This window comes from Sardina pilchardus, chromosome 20 (assembly GCF_963854185.1).
Source record: "Sardina pilchardus chromosome 20, fSarPil1.1, whole genome shotgun sequence".
NCBI lineage: Eukaryota > Metazoa > Chordata > Actinopteri > Clupeiformes > Clupeidae > Sardina > Sardina pilchardus.
In genome coordinates, this window is record NC_085013.1 from 17,864,589 (window position 1) to 17,885,051 (window position 20,463).

At 45.6% G+C, this 20,463-nt stretch overlaps 1 protein-coding gene across 2 annotated transcripts in view; it reads left to right on the top strand.

Annotated features, from left to right (window-relative positions):
• Nucleotides 1-2,180: 2,180 nt before the first annotated feature.
• The window catches only part of zgc:103755 (uncharacterized protein LOC449988 homolog), a 30,262-nt gene continuing 11,979 nt past the window's right edge, over nucleotides 2,181-20,463 (top strand). Inside the window, exons 1-9 of one of the 2 annotated variants that reach the window (XM_062523221.1) lie at nucleotides 2,181-2,361; nucleotides 5,410-5,547; nucleotides 6,430-6,569; nucleotides 7,143-7,236; nucleotides 7,875-8,036; nucleotides 8,238-8,356; nucleotides 14,252-14,500; nucleotides 18,139-18,274; nucleotides 18,941-19,072. In XM_062523221.1, coding sequence (XP_062379205.1) covers nucleotides 5,424-5,547; nucleotides 6,430-6,569; nucleotides 7,143-7,236; nucleotides 7,875-8,036; nucleotides 8,238-8,356; nucleotides 14,252-14,500; nucleotides 18,139-18,274; nucleotides 18,941-19,072 — 1,156 coding nt within the window. In that variant the 5' untranslated portion in view covers nucleotides 2,181-2,361; nucleotides 5,410-5,423. Of the gene's footprint in view, nucleotides 2,362-3,795; nucleotides 3,880-5,409; nucleotides 5,548-6,429; nucleotides 6,570-7,142; nucleotides 7,237-7,874; nucleotides 8,037-8,237; nucleotides 8,357-14,251; nucleotides 14,501-18,138; nucleotides 18,275-18,940; nucleotides 19,073-20,463 lie in introns of those variants that run through there. The other variant, XM_062523220.1, reaches the window with a different exon arrangement.

Consider the following 20,463-nt stretch of genomic DNA (forward strand, 5'->3'; position numbering starts at 1 on the left):
AGAGACACATTTTAAAAAGTTTCAACATCATTTCAAAATTAGATTTAAATACACAACTATCAAAGTTCTTTGAATTAAATGTATATAAATTATGAAAACAATATGCAATTGAAGCCGAATGACGTATAAAGGACTGTGTAACACATGCCCCGTGACACAGTGACATGACAGTAACCCTTGTTGTGTTTACAGGAGGTATTTGACGTCATACACAGAGGGACTGCACACTAGGCCATTAGCCTAGAGGAGGAAGTAGTTACAATACAAACGGATCTGCTGGGATCTGAGAGGGGAGTCTCTCTCTAGTTAGAGACGAAATTATGTACAGTACAGTATGCTAGCTATCTTGCACATCATCATCGGGCAGATACAGTATAGCTATAGCCTATACTCGCTAATCAGGGATTTGTGTTAATGTTGTTTTTAATACCAAAACAGTGAAACAAAGAACACATCCAGATTTGTCAGCATGATTGGACAATGTAGCCTAATCAACATGTAAAAAAACAGCTGACCTATGATTTAGTAGGCTAATAGCCTACATACAATTGCAAAATAATTACTAGGAAATTATAGGACACTGAATGTCAACAAGCCTATTTGTGTTAAACCATAAATAAAAAGCAATAACTCTGTAAAAATCAATAACTCTGTAAAATAAGAAAAAATAATTGTGGAAATAATTAATAATAAATAATGTGGAAATATAAAGACCCATTGGTTTTTTTCAGATTGATTAGGCCTATGTTTTTCCTATATCAATACTAATAATACTACACCCACAACTCAGGGCCACAGTGGGTCCAGGGGGCAGCAGGGGCTCCTTCCCAGGGAAAATCATCCTGGTGGCTTCATTTTCATAGAAAAAGTAGGCCTAAAGACAGACATTCAAGGCGTCTGACTATCATCAGGTGCTCAGGTGAAAACATGATAATTTCACAAATCACACATCGACATCCATATTACCACATAAACGCAGGTTAACAATGGAGAAAACACTACCACCCGGCGGAATTTTAGACAGAAATTAAATTTTGAGAGTATGGCTCCACATCATAGGCTAAAAACACATTATCTGTGAGTTGATAATGTTCCACATTATCTGTCAGTTGAGCCCAGAAGGCTAGTTTAGTCAAAGCCGTCTAGTAGAAATAAGCATTCCAATCCAGGTCCTGAATATAGGCCCACTTTGAAAAAATTAACGATGCAAGTTCTGCAAACTAATTAGATATAACGCACTCTGGCGGACGACCGAGAAATAGTGTGGATAATCAATGCTTGGTTGTAGCAGAGAATGTATTTTCTAATTCGTAAGGGCTCTGAGGGTGGCGTGGCACCAGAGAATGTCTAGTGGCACTCATGCAACACTGCGGCATGCATGCACCTACTCCAACCCAGCTGGTGGCGATAAAATGCGATTTTATGACAATTTGTTATTATTGGCCAACACTGCTTTACGCCAGAAGAAGAAGAGCCTCCTTCGATGGTAGCAGGAGGAGATTAACGGCAGAGCCCCTTTAGGGAGAGCCGGTCCACTTCCTATTAACTCCATTGTACCGGATTGTTCATGCAATCTGTTGAAATTCCGCTAGGGGCGTTGCCGAGCAAGTGATACATGAATTGTGGTCTATGGGGCTAAGCGGCTAGAACTCGTTTTTTTCACAGTTGACAACTTCATTTCCTAATGTACATTGTCGTAGTAGCTACCTGAGTATAGGTTTTCCACTGGAAATGAAATAAAAAGTCACTCACGTCCTTTCTGCTTTTCATAGGATGGGCCGTTTTCCCTGTAACATGCTAGCATTTAGCTCATGGATGCTTGCGACAATCGCGACCGATTACGACCGTCGTGAAGCTGAACCTTCTTTTAGGTGTATGGCCGTAAAGTGGTTCGCTTGTGTCACGTGACATGAAAACTTTGAAAGGGTTTTTAGGAATAACAACACATATTGAAAATTGTATTGGTCAGCTGATTGTCAAGTCAAGTTATCCTGCATCGCATGCATTAATGCAATTTCAGGAGAAAAAATTATATAACGAGAAATGTGGTACTGGGGGGTTCAGCTCCATTGCTACCCATTAATTCATCACTTGCTCGCGATCGCCCTCTAGTTGCAGTACCATGCGGAAGTATTTCGCTAGTGGTCCTTCTCCCCTTATTAGACATTCTCTGTTAACGGGCTCTGGCTCTGCCAGTACCATCATCCTCTTCTGTTAACTTGCCTTGCTATCGATTAGTTAGATGGCTTTCCCTCAGTGGAAGATTTGGGAAGAAGTTAACATGTTGGCCTAATGTTAAAAGCATCCATTGAGCAAGCACACCAAGCACCAAGGAGCACAATCACCGTAAGAAGAAGACAGGTAGGCTATGACTATGACACGTTACTGTCTGCTACTGCAATGGTTTATGCCCTTATGATGATTATGTAAGGTAAATGTGAAGAAGAGACTAGCCTGCTCATACCTGGTCTAATGTGAGCTAACGTGACAGGCTTCTACTGATTTATCATGGTAATCTTATCTAGCTTGGTTGCTGAGAGCGGAGTAACGTAAAACAACCATAGACTGAAAATAGCACAAAACATTTTAATCTGTTGGGTATGGAGTGGGAAATTGAACGTGCACTCTTTTGTGGTCTAACTATTCTGTTTGGATTCAGAAACTTTATGATATTTATGCTGCGTTTAAAGCATTCAATGTGTTTTTTTCTAACAACATTAGGTTTGGAAAAATTGGACCTGCAAGGACCCTTGTTGGTCATTCGTTCCCATATCTTTCAAAGCATCTCTGTTCAATTAATTAATGGAATGTGTAGTTCACTTCAACTTGATACTTCCGGGTTAGGTCCGACGCTAGATGGCGTTCACTAGTAAACGCAAAATACATGAGGGCCAATGAGCTGCAATATGGAAAAGGGTTCATATTTGTACAGATGAGAAGATCTACCCTCTTGCCCTGTTTTGCTTTTTAGACCAGCAATGAAATGCATGAAGGATCAGACCTACTGTATGGTGCGTTCATGAGCAACTGGGAAGTGGGAGAATTCTAGAGTTTAGGGGGTGTTACGTCGCACCTGAACTTGGAACTTCCCAGTTTGAAGTGGGGGCTTTGGGTGAGCTCCGAGGATAATGTGTTGATGTCACTCAACAAAGTGAATGTTCCCACTTTGGAAGTGGGGAGTTTGAAAGTGGGAACCTTCCACTTCCGAGACGTGTGAACGCACCACTAGGCCTACCTTATTTTTATTGATGACATCAGTGAATGCAGAAACAAAGTTTAGAGCAGCTGTCATACAAGCTTAGTGGTACTTAAAGGCCAGTTCAGCAGCCTCTACTTGGCATTGAACAGAAACTGAGTTTTGGACACCTTTCAAAGAGTCCCTCCGATGTCTCCTAAGGCAATGCTCCCCAAATATCTGTTCACAATCCACCTGCAGTAAACCCTTAGGATAACCTGCTTAGATATAATTCCCTTTAGTTGTCTCCATTGCATGCAATATTTTGTCTCTATCTTTTTTTATGAAGCAACTTGCTGAATGAAGTATGATGTTGTTGACTTGATGAGCATAGTAAATCAATTAGTTAAAAAAAAAAAACCTGTTTTGGATCATTTGGGAGTGTCCCACCAAAGACAGAGAGAGAGAGAGAGAGCTTTGAAACTTTGATTCTGAGAAATGGCATTTCTAAAAATAGTTCCTAAGTCATGGCATAGAAACAGGGGGTGGAGTTGGGAAGGTGCAGCGGCAGACAGTTGAACTTGGATATCAGGGCCAGAGTGGTGATGCCCCACCAGAGGCTATTCTGGGACCTGTTGGCTTAGCTCTTATGAATTATTTTGTAATGGAATATAACAGGTCCGAGTCCACTTACCTCAGTCGTGGTAAGTTACTTTTACAGCCGAGTTCAGGATTATTTGCTTCTTGGCTTATCTTGTGAACTTGTCTTATGATTTAATTGATTGAGCTTCAGTGTTATGCACAGATATTCAGGTGCAGTTTGCCTCAGCTATGGCCACAGTACCACGGGGTGCCAGTGGAGAGTTAAGTTACACACTATAGTGAAATATTGATGAGACTGTGCCTACAGTACATAATGTTATGAATGTGAAGGTTCATGACTGGAAGAGAAGTTAAAGTCCTTTTTGTGTCCCTTTATTAAAATATGGATGAAGTGGAGGAAAATACACTCCTCTGTCAAATACACAGTAGTTTTTTTCAAGACTTTTTTCCATTATATCCAGTTCAAATGCAACCTTTGCCAAATATCGGTCCCTAACTAAAGCGTAGGTTACTTGTTCCTTACTTACTTATCGCACTGTGTCCAAACTCTTTAAACCTTTGGGGGAGTGTTCTGTGGTCAGATGAGACAGAAATAGAACCGGTTCTCACAATGGACAACATTATGTTTGGGAGATGCAGGCTGAGGATTGTGATCCAAAGAACACTGTTACCAACTATAAAACACAGGGGTGGGAAACATGCTGAGCAGTTGGTATACTTAACGTGTATATAGATGTGTGGATATATGTGTAGAATTATGTGGATATTTTGAAATCTCATCCTCAGGCAAGAGGCAAATGGACGTTTCAGCTGGTCATACACATACCTTCAAAATAGTATCAAAATGGCTAATGGACAATACAGTCTAGGAGTGGCCATTACAAAGCCTTCCTTTACAATAGAATAGATTTCTTTCCAATTGAAAATACTGTATGGGGTCTGAACTGAAAATGAGGGTCACGCAAAGAGCTGCTGGAGGGAATGAGAGTAATTTCTGCAGTGATGTACAACGCTTGTGGATGGCTGAGCATATCTACTAGACCTCCATCAAAATAAAGCAAACTAACTAAAAGGATATTGAAATGAAATGTTCCGAATGCTTAAAAACTGAACTGGAGTGTATTTAGCTAAGGTGTATGAAGCCTCCTTACTTCAACGGTACTTTGAACGGCCATAGGGCCCTATTGTGGACCGCTGCCATTTGGGCCCGAGGGGCTTCTCGTCTATAGCATGTCATGGCTAAAAGAACCCAGATTAGACAACAATGTTCATGTGACAGCAGATTAAGGGAAAACAAACAAACAAAACAGGCTGTGCACTCCTACAGACAGATATTGGACAAGTCTATTTCCACAATATATTAACCAACTGTAATGATGAATGATGTAATGTACTGTATATATCCACATATAAATATTTTGTTGACCCGTTGTACAGCTGTACAGTCTTTCAACAAACGCTGGAGTCAGGTTCATCTGCTGTTTGGCTATGCTACACTTTGTAGAGTTGCTACTGTCGTTAGACTACAAAAGCACTTTATTCCTGCTAACACTTGACCTCGCATGATAGCTTGCTTTTACCAGTGACATTTCCATGAGCTAAACCTGTTTTGACATGTTGACATTTTGCAGGTGGTGAGCGGGACATGACCAGGGAGGATGTGGTGCTGGAGCCCTCGGAGGGCCAGGGGAGGTACAGCAGCTCTTTGCCCTGCGTGGAGCCGCCCATCATCCATCAAGTGGCCTCCGCTCCTCTGCCCTCAGACGGGGGTAGGGCACTTAGCTCTGGGTTTTAGCTTGAGTGTGCTGTACAGTATGTGTGATCGGGGGTTTACGACCACAGATTTGTACTAGTTGACACGTTTTTCATAAAAGTTGTCAATTTGTCGATTAGTCGACATGTTCCAGTACAGTGTGGGTGCGAACATTACTGCTAGCGCTAAATGGTTAGTTATCCAAAGCAGATGTGTTTTTATTGTACTTTTAATAATGGTCTGTCTTAATGGCCTTATTTTCTGTGAAGTCTTACATGCTTCCTTTAGCCTTTTTGTCCAAGACTAGTTGACTGCACCGACTAATGATTTTAATAGTCGACTAGTAAGCGCTAATTTTAAAGTGAAGTCATATAGTCTAAATACAAAATACAAATATTGTACTAGTAGTAGACAAAATAAAATTGAACAGAAGAATACTGTGTACTGTGTACTGTGTAAAGGGCTGTTCACACTAAGAATGATAACTATAAAGATAACTGTAACCATAACGATAAAAGCGTCCACACTGACCGACAATAAGCACAGTCTCTCCTTGTGATGTGTGAGGGCTAAAATGTGATGGGTTCTGATTGGTTAGCTTTTAATCATTCTCAAAATCGCTCTGAATGTGATCCCCAACGATATCGTTCTTCATGTCTTTATCGTTATAGTTTATGTGTGAATGTTGTCATTCATATTTTCATTCTTGGTGTGAATAGCCTTTAAGAATGACTCAGTTATAGTACAGTATGTGTGTTCCGGATGTTTTGATGAGCGGTGTCATAACATTTCCATGTCACTGTATGGTTGAAACCTCTCTCTCTCTCTCTCTCTCTCTCTCTCTCTCTCTCTCTCTCTCTCTCTCTCTCTCTCTCTCTCTCTCTCTCTCTGTGTCCAGAGTTCTCTTTCTTCGACCCCAATGATCCGATGTGCAGGGAGGTCCTGCAGGACCCCCAGACCAGCGTGCCTGAGCTCTTTGCGGTGCTGAGGCAGTGGGTTCCCCAGGTCCAGAAGAACATCAGTCTTATCGGCAGTGAGGTCTGCGTCTGCGCTCACAGGCTGCTGTGCTGCTGTTGTCATTTTCTCAGATCGCTTTGTGTTGTAATTAATTAGTACAGACCTCATCAAACAGGAGACATGCAGGAAATTCAACTTCTAACAGATTGGACTTTCACAGGAGTAAAGCTGTTGATATGATATTACTGTGATCACTCTTGGTTGGGGGTTGGGGGTTGGCGGGGGGGGCTTCAGAGAGTTTTGTCTGAGCCAAAAGCAAGATGATGAAGTGAACATTTTTAGATTAAAACCTGGTTTGTGTGACAATCCACACAGAGGCAAGATTACATAAGCCTGAATGTCACTGTTTGTTCCTGATTGATTTGTTTGCAGTGTAGCGAGCCATGTTTTCCTCTTGGGATTTGTTTTCAGAAAAGCTGTTCCTCAAATATGGTGCCAAGCTGGTGCGATACTATGTGTCCAAGTTGATATGATATATGAGCTGATAAGCGCACTATTGGGCTTGTTTTAGAAAAGCAAAATATGAACCAATTCTGTCATATTGTTCTCCAGTGATTCCTGGGCTTCACCCAAGCTCCTGTCTCTTGTTTGCAGATCCTGAAGAGAGGCTGTGGTGTGAATGACAGGGATGGCTTGACTGACATGAGTCTTCTGCACTACTGCTGCAAGGCTGGAGCTCCTGGCATCGGTGGGTGTCTAGCTCATATGCCAATCTTAAAAGCCTCCTGTGTCCTCTCATTAACTATGCACTTCGTCTTTTTCTTCTATCACTCTCTCTTTTGACTGCACACTTTGACTAGTACGTCTGGGCCCATATTCACAAAGTGTGTTATCTTTACTGTTAAAAGTATTCCTGAATCGCACTAAAAGTTTTTAGCTAGTTTTCTCTTAAAACCTATTGTCAAAGATGCTGAGATCAACTTTTTGATAGTAAGGAAAAAGAACAACTCCTAAGAGCTCCGTTGCTATGGTTGACGTTGTTACTCGCGACGTTATGTCTAAAACCATGACATGATAACTTTTATTTGAATTCTTTACCAAAATGTAGTCTGCTTCTGTAAACTCCTCTAAGAGTCTCCCTGCGTAATCACAGAATGATATAGTTTCACCCAGCTTGATGTAATTCTTTTAGATCCCTTCAAGTGCTCTCAGATCATAACAAGAGGGATGCCCATCCTTGAGCACTCTTGATCTCTTTAGAAGAGCAACACAACTGTAAACGTTTTATGGGCCACTAACGTTTCCTCTCCTCATGAACCCTTGCTGGCTTTCAGAACGGACGTTTACAGTTTCCTAAGAGACATTTTATGATGTTGCCCATCGCAGGTGATGCTGAGCGGGCGGCACTCTTCGCTAAGCAGCTGCTCTTGCTGGGCGCCGAGCCGTCGCTCCGCAGCCGCTGGACGCACATGAGCGCCCTGCACTACGCCGCCTACTTTGACGTCCCGCAGCTCATCCGCGTGGTTCTGGAGGCCTCGCAGCCTGGAGGTGAGATGACCGCACAGGAAACAGGAAACAGGAAACAGTAAACAAGGGAGAGGGAGCGAGGGATGGATGAAGGGAATGGGACGGAGAGAGAGAGAGAGGGAGAGAGAGATGGTGCACATTTGGTGTGTTCTGGTTTGAACAGGATTTCTTTATGTTCTGGGAAACTCTCACACCCACACGCTGATTGTTTTGTGTCTCTAGAGGTGGATGCCACCTGCAGCGACTTTGATTTTGGCACCGCTTTGCACATCGCTGCCTCCAACCTGTGCACATCTGCTGTCAAGTGTCTACTGGAGCTGGGAGCCAACCCTGCCTTTCGGGTACGTCTTCCTGCTTTGTAGTGCTGTCTGCTTCTCATCTCCTAAAACGTCCCAATCAGCTTTTGGAAGACAAGATGGATGCATGGCATCAGCTCTCGTTAGCAAATGAGATGACGTGCAGAAATGGTTTGATACAGCTACTGTTTTTGGAGTTTTGGAGTATTAAGGAGTTTTTGGAACTCCTTAAATGAAAAGCAGGGAACTTTTAATCGCGAGATAACCTAGATAGCATGTTCGGAGAAATGTACACATTCACATTCAGTTTGCATTCTATACAGCTGTACAACCAACTTTAAGTGGAAGTTTCTGGACTACTTAAAGGAGAAATCTGGAGAGTTTTCACATAATTCTCAGTTTCTGGAGGTTACCGAGTAATGTTGCTGCGGATAAAAAGAGAACTATCAGTTTTACGGAGTTCAAGTTGCTACAGCCAGCCGTTACCACAGCCAGGCAGCTACAGTGCTCACAGAAATGGCCCCAGAAAAACCAACAGTACTCTGTGACCTTGAGAAATGGAGATCTATGTGAAAACTCGTCAGATTTCTCCTTTAAATGAGAAAAAAGGGTAAATGTGTGTATGATTCTGTGTACAACGTGAGTTTGTCAGGTCTAGGTGTATGACATTCTGCTAATCAAATATTCACCAACTCAAAATACTGGACCCTACACTGACATGGTACTACAAGTCTACAATGATAACCAAATAGATTCAGTGGGATATTTCAGGCTTTTGATTACTTCTCTAAACCCGGACCACATTTATCAGATGCTGTCGATTGAACCTCATTTAGATTCTAAAATCAGTTGCACAGCTAGTTTCCGGAGTGCTTGATGAGTCATTACTGATTTGGAGAGGCAAGGGAAATGTTTTTAGATTATGGGGTAAAATCATTTTTGTGAATAAATCATCTATTATGTAGGCTATCTAGGTATAAAATGTGTGTTGATCACACCACGGGCAACCCGGAGATGAATGTTAATTTGAAATTAGAGTCTTTGACTTTTCTGCTATAGTCATTATTGCAGGCAGTGTTCTGGTGTTAAAGCTGAACCCTCTAAGCTGAAGTCAAGTCTTTGAGGATTTGTATTGGTCACATTCATAGAGACTCTGTTGTGAAACATGTAGTAAAATAGCATTTAGCTTCTCAACTTTCGTATGCGTAGGTGTCCATTTTAAAGGATAAAGAAAAGGTTTAGAGGAATTTAATAAATAGATTGACAGATAAGGGGGTAAAAAGTGCAGTATATGTGCCAGTACAGTATGGCAAATCCATGTAGTGGAGTTTCAAGAGTTTTATGTGTGTTAAGGATGTCCACAAATGATGGGTGTGTGGATGGAGTATTAATTGTCCTGCAGGAAGTCCGCCTCACAGTCTGTACGACTGAAGCATGCAGACACAGAAGACAGAACACACACAATATGCCGTTTGTTTCACACAGAAATTCCTAATAATGCATTACATTCATAGCCACACCACGTTTGATTAGTACAGGGTGAGCTGTGTGTGTGTGTGTGTGTGTCTGTCTGTCTGTCTGTCTGTCTGTCTGTGGCCAGATGGTGGGAGTGTGAGATGTGGATTGAGGGGGTGATCGCTGTCATTTTGGAGTGCTAGGTGTTGGGTGAATTGATCATTTATATCCAGGAGGTTGGACGTGGGTGAGTGGCATGAAATAAAGCATATGAAACAGTGCAGTAAGATGGGCTTTAGAAGATGCATAATCGCTCTTATAATTATCTTTGATCAGATTTGATTTGCTTGCCACTGTCCAAGCAAATAAAATGAAAACAGTGTGTTTTGGGCACACACACACACACACACACACACACACACACACACACACACACACACACACACACACACACTCTGACACTCACACTCACACACACACATTTATGTCATCACCATCTATTCCCAATTTTCCAATTCTCCCCACAGCCACTTGAAAAAAAAAGATAATTTAGCTAATTTATTTCCTGCACTAATTTCTGTGGGCGTCCGTGTAGTGCAGCACCCAGGGGCCGCGGGCTGCAGCACAGCAGATGTCTGAGACGAGTCCCCCGCTCCCCTGCAGCTCTGTTTACTCTCGCAAACTCTCGTCCCAGGCCTGTGGAACTGTCAGGCCCATAGGGCAACAACAACAACAACAACAACAACTGTCGTGTTATTTATTTACTCTGGCTGCGTTGTCCCTGCCACCCTTTATCTCTAGTTAGTGTTGGAATTCATCTACAGTACAAATGGCGCTTTAGTTATGGAGTTTTGGGATCATGTCTACGGTAATTCTGTGTATTAGCCAAATTATGTATAAGCCACAGGATTTATGTTTTATGGAAGTTAAAAGAAACAAAACCATGTTAATACCATATTAACTGCCCCCCGTGTATTAACCTCATAGCTAAAGACATTTTGCAAAATCAATGTGTACACCGTGGCTAATAGTTGAGAAATTATGGTATACAGTACAGTATGTGTTTTCTGTCAGTGCAGGAGAGTAGCAGGCAACCGCAATGGTGACATTGTGCGACAACAATATTTAGCCATCAAATATGCAATCAAGCTCAATCAAGGACTGCCCTGCTGTCAGTGTTTATGTGCTCATGTTGACACAAATGGGATGTTGTTCATTTGCCCAACAGATCATGATTAACCAAGTGGATCATAAGCTTAACACAACTGAACGTGTAACACCAAATGCCTCTCGCCCCTTATATTGATTACCTAGAATACGGGCAGATGACCTTTATATTGATTACCTACTGTAGTATACGGGCAGGTGAAGGATAAATATGGACGATGCTTTGATGTTGACCTGGTCAGCCCTCTCACATGCTAAACCCTGCGATGCATCAGGTAAAGTCCCAGTGAGTTCTCACTCTCTAAGGGTGTGCTGAAATGATCTGCTGACCCAAACCAGAGCTACAGTAGTGGATCCTCCGTGTGTAATGGCTACACATACGTACAGTACCACCCTGAGAGAAGTGATGGGCCTAAATGAGACGAGATCCTACGCTGGCATCAGTGTAGTGGGCGATGGGGTGAAGCCCCCCCACCCTGAGAGAAGTGATGGGCCTAAATGAGACGAGATCCTACGCTGGCATCAGTGTAGTGGGCGATGGGGTGAAGCCCCCCCACCCTGAGAGAAGTGATGGGCCTAAATGAGACGAGATCCTACGCTGGCATCAGTGTAGTGGGCGATGGGGTGAAGCCCCCCCACCCTGAGAGAAGTGATGGGCCTAAATGAGACGAGATCCTACGCTGGCATCAGTGTACTATAGTGGATGAAGGGGTGAAGCCCCCCCACACTGAGAGAAGTTATGGGCCTAAATGAGACGAGATCTTACTCTGTCATCAGTGTAGTGGATGAAGGGGTGAAGCCCCCCCACACTGAGAGAAGTTATGGGCCTAAATGAGACTAGATATTACTCTGTCATCAGTGTAGTGGATGAAGGGGTGAAGCCCCCCCACACTGAGAGAAGTTATGGGCCTAAATGAGACTAGATATTACTCTGTCATCAGTGTAGTGGACGAAGGGGTGAAGCCCCCCCACATTGCCCTGGTCAAACACGTTAATCGACTGCTTACTGTTCCCACAGGAGGCTTCACCGTTTATGACTCTTGGTCACGAGGGGATCAATAAGCATTTGGACATTTAGGGATGTGCCCCCATGGGTGCTGTTCCCACAGCACTTAATAAATACTTAATAAATGCTTTTCACTGCCTGGGGGAGTTATCTCCGTCTGTCTGACTGAGTCCCCCTCTTAAAGCAGTCGGACCACTCAGCTAAATAGCTTGTTGGCTCAGTGGCACATTATTTATTGTGTGATGAGCGTGGAGAAAATGGCTGCTTTTGACCTCTGACCTTTGCTGAATGACTGCCTCTTGTCTGATTGATGGGGCGCTGTGTGATATAGGATCTGGATCTGTGATTTGTTGCTGTAATTACAGCTTCACGATGAGATGAAGGACCGTTACTCTCAGTCCAGAGAAGCCACTCCGTGGCACGCCTCTCAGACAATGGCTGCCATGTTAACACCGAAGTGGAGAGCACTTTGATCGGCCAGAGCTGTGTTTCTATGCCCTGGCTGGATTGACCTTTTCTAGTTATCAAACAACAAGAATATATTCACTATCTATGTTCCAATTTGCTTTCTTCTCACGTACCTGTTCATTAGCCCGCAGTCCCTCCTTTCACCATGAGAGGGCAGCATTGTTCTTTAGGAACCCCTCCATGTGTGGAACACCCAGATCACTGATTCTGAGTGACACGCTTTCAAGTGCCAAGCCCTTAAAGGAGAGCTTGAGGGGCTCCTGGTCGATGGCACAGACGCCTTTTAGCCCGGCGTAAGGTGCAGATCTAATGAGTGGGGTACCAAAGGTCAGCCTTAACAAGGCTTTGTTCATCTCACCCCAAATGAGCGAGCGCACATACACACACACACACACACACACACACACACACACACACACACACACACACACACACACACACACACACACACACACACACACACACACACACAGCCTCGTTCACACAGGTGCACACAAGCCCAGTCGCTGCTCTTCCGTGTGTGGCTGTAGCTCATCATTAAGCATTAAGCCCTAATCAGTGGTGTCACGCCACTTCGCTCCACTGCCTACCTGGCTGTTATGAGATTTCAGTCGTTCGCGAGTGCTCAGCGGACTAATTTGTCCAGGAAGTGAAGAAAGGAAGCAGATCTGCATGCTTAACGCGCATCTGTGTGCCGTTACATTGATTTGTGAGTTTAGCTGCAGTTCAAGTTTCTTCTTCCCCGGCAGTTTGGAGAAGGTGGAGAATAGGAATAAGCTTCAGTTGAGTTTGGGAGAGGTGTAGGTGGGCTGAGGTCAGGATGAGCCTGCTGAGTCTGCAGCCTTGACGCCGACACCCTCCCTCAGCTCCTCCTGGAGTCAAAGAGAGCCTTAGTCGTGTGCAAATGTCCTCTCCCCAAACAGGCTCCCGCTCCACAAGGTGTTAGAATGGTTTGTGCGCCAGTATGGTCAGTTCAAGCTGTGAAATGTTCTTTTGGAACGTCGTTTGTGTTTGAAGTCTCGCCTCGTTTCTCCAATATGTGCAGCCCTGCATGCCCGGCTCATGGCCGCCGATAAGGAGGCGCACGTAGAGACCCAAGGGACTCAAATAGCTGACCCAGGGATGTGAGAATACAGTCATCTGTAGTCATGAGGGAATGTGCTAGAGCTCATTTATGTGCGGTACCTGTGTGCGCGCGTGCGTGCGTGTGTGTGTGTGTGTGTGTGTGTGTGTGCGTGCGTGCGTGCGTGTGTGTGAGAGTGAGAGAGAGAGAGGCTGTAAGTGTCTGTGTGTACAGTATGTGTTTGCTGTTGTTAGGTCGCTTGCCACTGCTTGCCAAATAGCCTGCTGTTACGCTAAGGTGAAATTCAAAAAAGTCTGCGATATTCGTAAGGTGTTTTGCTGTGTGGAAACCTAGTGTTACAGTGATTACTCTAATTGGGAAAAAAACCAACCCCCTCTTGTCTTGTTCATTAGCTGTGGGTTCCTCATTGTATTATTTCTTTGCGTCTGAAATTGAAATTGAAAGCCTTTATTGTCATTACACACAGTACAATGAGATTTAAAGAGTATCTCCTTAAAAGTGCACACAGTTTGCAGAAAAATAAGAGACTATAGGTGCCTCTCATGTATACATCCTCCCTCGCTCCTCGGGCCTCGATCCTCACTGATCTACATAAAGAATGATGGGGCGGCAACAACGATAGTCTATCCCTTCGTCTATCTTTCTTTATGTAGATCAGTGAGGATCGAGGCCCGAGGAGCGAGGGAGGACGTATAAATGCTGCATGAGAGGCACCCCAAGTCTCTCTAACTGTCTCTCCTCCCCTCCTCCACGGCTGCAGAACGAGCGAGGCCAGTGTCCGGCGGACGTGGTCCCTGAGCCGGTGGACATGCCTCTGGAGATGGCGGACGCGGCTGCCCAGGCCAAGGAGCTGCGGACGCTGCTGAGGGAGGCCCTGCCGCGCCCCTGCACCCCCCTGCTGCCCCCCCTGCCCCCCCACCCCGCCGCCGCGCTCACCGACAAGGCCCGCCTCCAGCTGGTCTCCATGGACGTGTGCCTGGGCGACCGCGTGGTGGTGGCCGGACAGAAGGTACGCTTATTGTGCGTTCGAATCTTATGCGATCATGTTGACGATCGGAGAGGGGAAATATCGGTGAAGATTCTCTTTATGTGTGTGGTGTTGTCCCGATCCGACAATCTTATAAGATTTAAAAATCGTGTAGTGTGTGGCCAGCTTTAGCTACTGAACGGCTCTTTAATGTGCAGCTGCAGTCCGTCTATAGGCTGGGTGACCCCTGCCTGAACTTCCGGGGAATTTGAATTTCGCTCCTGCAGCTCAGGCTGGAAACCATCAGATCTTTTTCCTCTGTTTACTGCCAGAACCTTTGGCTCCAATCAGAAACGGACATACTCTAGTCCTGGCAAGCTATTGGCCGGTGACGTGACGATAACGAATAACGAAACTTAAGCGACGCGAAGTGCAGTAGAAACATAGCGCAGCCTCCCCAGACTAATGTTCAATCTTAAAAGACTGAGCTTAGTATGGTGAAAGCCAGACTAGTCCATCTACTGTGCAAGATGGAGTCAGTGGAGGTACAATGGAGGACTAGTGGGGATGGCGTGGTGGTGGCCGAACAGAAGGTGCACTTGGCTAGTGCTCAACTGAATGGCCACTTCAACTGAATGGTCTTCGATTGCTCCTCCAGTGACTCCATCTTACACAGCAGATGGACTGCAGCTGCACAGTAAATAGCTGTTCAGTAAACTACAGTACACACACACACACAACACACACACACACACACACACACAGACAGACAGACAGACAGACAGACAGACAGACAGACAGACAGACAGACAGACAGACAGACAGACAGACACACACACACACACACACACACACAGCACTCTTTCAGTAAAGTGCGCTGAGTCATTGTTCACTAGATTTTGTACACGTTGCACTCAGTGGAGAAGTGTCAGATTGCCAGACTGTTGTTTTTCTAGTTGAGAGTGTAAAATGGTGTTCATTACTATTGGGTACCGAAACACGGGTCTAGTATGGAACCGGTGCCGACGCAAACGGTAGTAACCATACCGAATGACAACGTGAATTTCGGTGCCTCATTTCGGTGCTTCATTTAAATGGCGTTTTTTTTTTTTTTTTTTTATACGATGCATCACTGCACGTCATGCGCCATATCTAACTTCTTGCTCTGATAGCACCACATCCAGATACAGCTAGCCAACATAAACACTAGATGCTTAAAGCAGAGGGATGCAACACAACCGTAGATTAGTGGACAGTGTTTGAGAGCTCACGTGAGCCCATGTCAGGTAGCTCTTGTCAAAATCTCGCAGTACACAAAAGGCTATGAAACAACATCAACAGTATAGCCTACTTTACTCAGTAACCTTGCTAATGAGCTAACTGGGATCCATTTGAAATGTTATCAGCAAACTCTAATGTGAAAACGTTGTTTCACGTGTGTTCCTTTTACAACATAATTACATTAGGCTACGTTATTTTTTCATATGCATGAGGCCAATGTAGGCCTAGTATCACAATGAATATGAAGATCACGCTAAATGTTATGCAGGTTACAAATTACTCTGCGTTGATATCCCTGAGCTGTCAAACAGGCTAACCATCTCCGGCGTAGGTATCGCTAATTAAGCTGCTCATACAGGGGTAGCCAATGTTAGCGCATTGGCTACTATAGTTGCTCTTTTTTTTTAAATCCCTGTGCTGGGTATCAAAACACTTCAACATCAGCACATGTAACATGTTTAAAACAATTCCGTGTTATGAGGGAAGACATATTTCGAGAAGCATTTGGGAACACACTGAACGAATTTGAAAGTCCCTCAACGTTACTTAGAAATGCGTTTGACCTGGCAGTTCTATGGCAAGCCATTTTAACTTAGCCTACCTTAAAGCAAGCCACCTACAGGCCTATATTGGATGAACATGAAAGCAGAGCTTACCATTGTGTGTGCACTGTGCACCCATGGCAAGCTGTTTTAACATTTAGATATATTATGCATAGAAGCAATGAGATATTGATAGTAAATTGAGTATAACAATTTATTAATTATATAATGTAATTAATTTATAATTAATTATAACAACATTTTTATAATGGGGTTACGGGGTAGGCCTAACCATATCTTGTTGGAGTGAACATATAAGGAGCTAAATATAAGATAAGATGCAGATACAACCCAGCTAATGCTGGAAACAAATGATGTACTTGAACAGCCGTGCATATAGCCTATTCATGCTAGACCATTTCATTGTAAAAAAAAAGAAAAAAAGTACCGGTTCAGGCACCGTTTTGGCACCGGCACCGTTTTAAAAGTATCGATTTGGCACCGGTATCGGATAAAACCCAAACGATACCCAACCCTATTCATTACAGTACAGAGCTGGTCCTCCACATCAGCGTGTGTGATGTATGCTGCAGTGTCTGCAGGGGTAATCTATTCCCTAGTTGGCTACATTACTGCTGCAGACGGTAGTGGATGGAGATCTGAGACTCCGGAGAAAGAATGAATAGTTAGCAGATGATTGCTTTCTGTGACTTTTGTGTCCTTTTCTGGAACACAAACACACACACACACACACACACTCTATCTTTATCGCAGACACACATACACAAACACATACTCTCTCTTTATCACACATACACACATTCACACACTCTCACTTTTATCAAACACACACACACACACATGCATGCACACATTCTCTCTTTGTCACACACACGCTCACACATGCACTCAGACACAGATGGATTTTCTCTCTCTCACACACACACACACACACACACACACACACACACACAGTCCCCAGCCAGACAGGGTCTTAGGGAATGAGGTGGTAATGAAATCTCATGGCGCACTGGGAGCCAAGGCCGAGCCATAGCAGTGGAGTATGTGGAGATTGGCTAATCAAAACCCTATTATCTGCACTGCGGCTCAGACCCCCCCCCCCCCCCCCAGTGCCCCCCCCCCCCCTCGGGCGCTTTGATCTGGCCTACAGTATACATTTCATGTGCTCCCCCTCACGCATGTGCTTGCTTATGCATGTAGACACACAAGACACTTGTCCCATGCGCCTCTCTGCTGCTACTGGGCAGGCTGGGGGTGGAAGTGGGATGGAGGGGGAATGAGCTGGGCGGGGGGGGTGGGGGGGGGGGTCGAGGGTATGGGGGGGGGGACAAATATAAACATGCGCTGTGTTTAGGGAAGGAACGAACAAGTAATCACTTCTCAGGGCTCTCCTGAGGGTGAGGCAGAGGAGGTGATAAGGAGAGCATGAAATAGGTTCATTGAACATGTATTATCTGCATTTCAAAGCCGCTTGCACCGAATCACATTTCACTCTCTCTCTCTCGCCCTGCGTGTGTGTGTGCGTGTGTGTGTGTGTGTGTGTGTGTATGTGTGTGTGTGTGTGCGTGTGTGCGTGTTTGTGTGTGTGTCTGTCTGTCTCCCTCTCTGTGGCTCTCTCCCCTGCTGATCACCACTTATGCGGGCACTTCTATATTTGCTGTGTTTGTAGTTTTTCCAACTGCTTGGTATGTGAATGAGTCATTGATTTAAACTCTTGGGTTTTATTTGTGTATTGGTGTTGTGTGTGTGTGTGTCTGCGTGTGCGTCTGTGTGTGTGTGTGTGTGTTTGTGTGTGTTTGTGTCTGTGTGTATGTGCGTGTGCGTGTGTGTGTGTAGATTGGCACACTGCGTTTCTGTGGTAGTACAGAGTTTGCTGGAGGCCTGTGGGCCGGCGTGGAGCTGCAGCAGCCTGAGGGGAAGAATGACGGCTCTGTTGCCGGCGTGCAGTACTTCACCTGCCCCCAGAAACACGGTGAGGACCCCCCCCCCCCCCCCCCCCCCCAAACCCTTCACTTGCCCACAGAAACACGGTGAGAACCACCCCCCAAACCCTTCACCTGCCCCCAGAAACACGGTGAGAACCACCCCCCCCAAACCCTTCACCTGCCCACAGAAACACGGTGAGAACCACCCCCCAAACCCTTCACCTGCCCCCAGAAACACGGTGAGAACCACCCCCCCCAAACCCTTCACCTGCCCACAGAAACACGGTGAGAAACCCCCCCCAAACCCTTCACCTGCCCCCAAAAACACGGTGAGTACCCCCCCCCCCCAAACCCTTCACCTGCCCACAGAAACACGGTGAGAAACCCCCCCCAAACCCTTCACCTGCCCCCAGAAACACGGTGAGTACCCCCCCCCCCAAACCCTTCACCTGCCCCCAGAAACACGGTGAGAACCACCCCCCCCCCCCCCTTCATGCTCTCTAACACGACGAGAACCACCCCCCCCAAACCCTTCATGCTCTCAAACACGACGAGGGATAGTCTATCCAGTGTTAGTTATAGATCAGTGGGAACGCCCCTGGAGGATCGAGCGTCGAGAGTCGAGGAGAGATATTGAGAGGCACCCCATTTCTCCTGTCTTGTCATTCTCTTCACTTCCTGCTTGTCTCATGACCGCTCTGCTGCCCCCTCAGGCATCTTCGCTCCGCTCTCCAAGATCAGCAAGCCCTCCGAGCGGCCCAGGCCTCGACCACGCCTCAGCTCCACCCCTGTCCGGCCCCCGCGTCTCCTGGACGTGGCTCACGTCACCTCTAAGGTCAACACAGGTGAGCAGCACACACCTGGCACACACACACCTTTACTGTCTGATCTCTCATCAGTCCTCTACCCTGGAGCGCATGGCTGAGCCCTTCTTCTCTGACGGGTGTTGATGATGCCCCAGGGGCGGAGCTACAGGTGTTTATGATGCACCAGGGGCGGAGCTACAGGTGTTTATGATGCCCCAGGGGAGGAGGGTTAGGGTGGTTGGCACGCACGGAGGAGAAGGAAATATTCCCGTCTCGGTTATTTTGGAATGTCCTGGCAGAGGTTTGTCTGGCACACGCCTGGAGCCTGTAATATAGGACTGGCACCATTTTGACATTTATTTATTTATATTTATTTATTTATTTATTTCGATGTGTCTGAGAACAAGGGTGCAGCATTTGATTTGGGAGCTTTCAGCACTCCTGTGCTTGACGGCCTGCTCCCCTCTAAACTCAGACTTATGGCTTTTAAATGTTACACATGATAGCTCTGCCTTTCTCTAGCAGCCCTGCGGCTCGGGGCCTCGTCTCCTTCTTCTTTACGACGCACCTTTCTCATCATTTTTATGCTCCTGGCAGCTGATGCCGCCACACTTTATGCTGTCTGTCAGCCTGTAAAAAAGAGTTTGGCAAAGCGAGTCCTAATGACTCCAAGACCGGTTCAGATACGAGCTCCCTCACGCTCCCGCTCCCGCTCTCTGGGAGAGAAAGGGGAGATAGCAGGTAGCTGAAGGGTGTTCGTGACGTGAGTCATGCTCAGAACCGTTGGATTTGCCTGGGAGCGACGACAAACAGCTCAGACGCACCTTTTGTGAATCATTCTGCACCCTGCGGACCTTGTTGGATGTTTGATGCCACTGTGTGTGTGTGCGTGTGTGTGTGTGTGTGTGTGTGTGTGTGTGTGTGTGTGTGTGTGTGTGTGAGTGTGTGTGTGTCTGCTGGTTGGGGAGCGCAGACTGAGTGGCTGGTCCTCCAGTCTAGTCTGTTCCATGCCCTTGGGTGTGTTCCTAGTGTCCGATGTGATGGGTGCAGAGAAGCCAAGAGGGAGCTGAAGTATTCCTTGAGTCCCATTGATTGATTGTCTAATTAAATGGGTTTAATAACAACGTCTTATAGCCAGGTAGCAATTTATCAGGAGAGACCAGGGAGAGGGGGAGGGAGGGAGAGAAAGAGTGTGTGTGTGTGTGTGTGTGTGTGTGTGGATGGGTGGTGTATCAGTGCATGTTTGTGTGAGTTCTGCGAGTGTGCGTGTGGCGAGGGGGCTGTGCGCTTGTATGTGTGTGTGTGTGTGTGTGTGTGTGTATGTGTGTGAGAGAAAGAGACTCAAATAGAGAGAGAGCACATCTGTATGTGTGTAGATGATTGTGCTACCTGTAGCATGTACCTGCTGTTTGGCTTCTGGGTTGGACCAG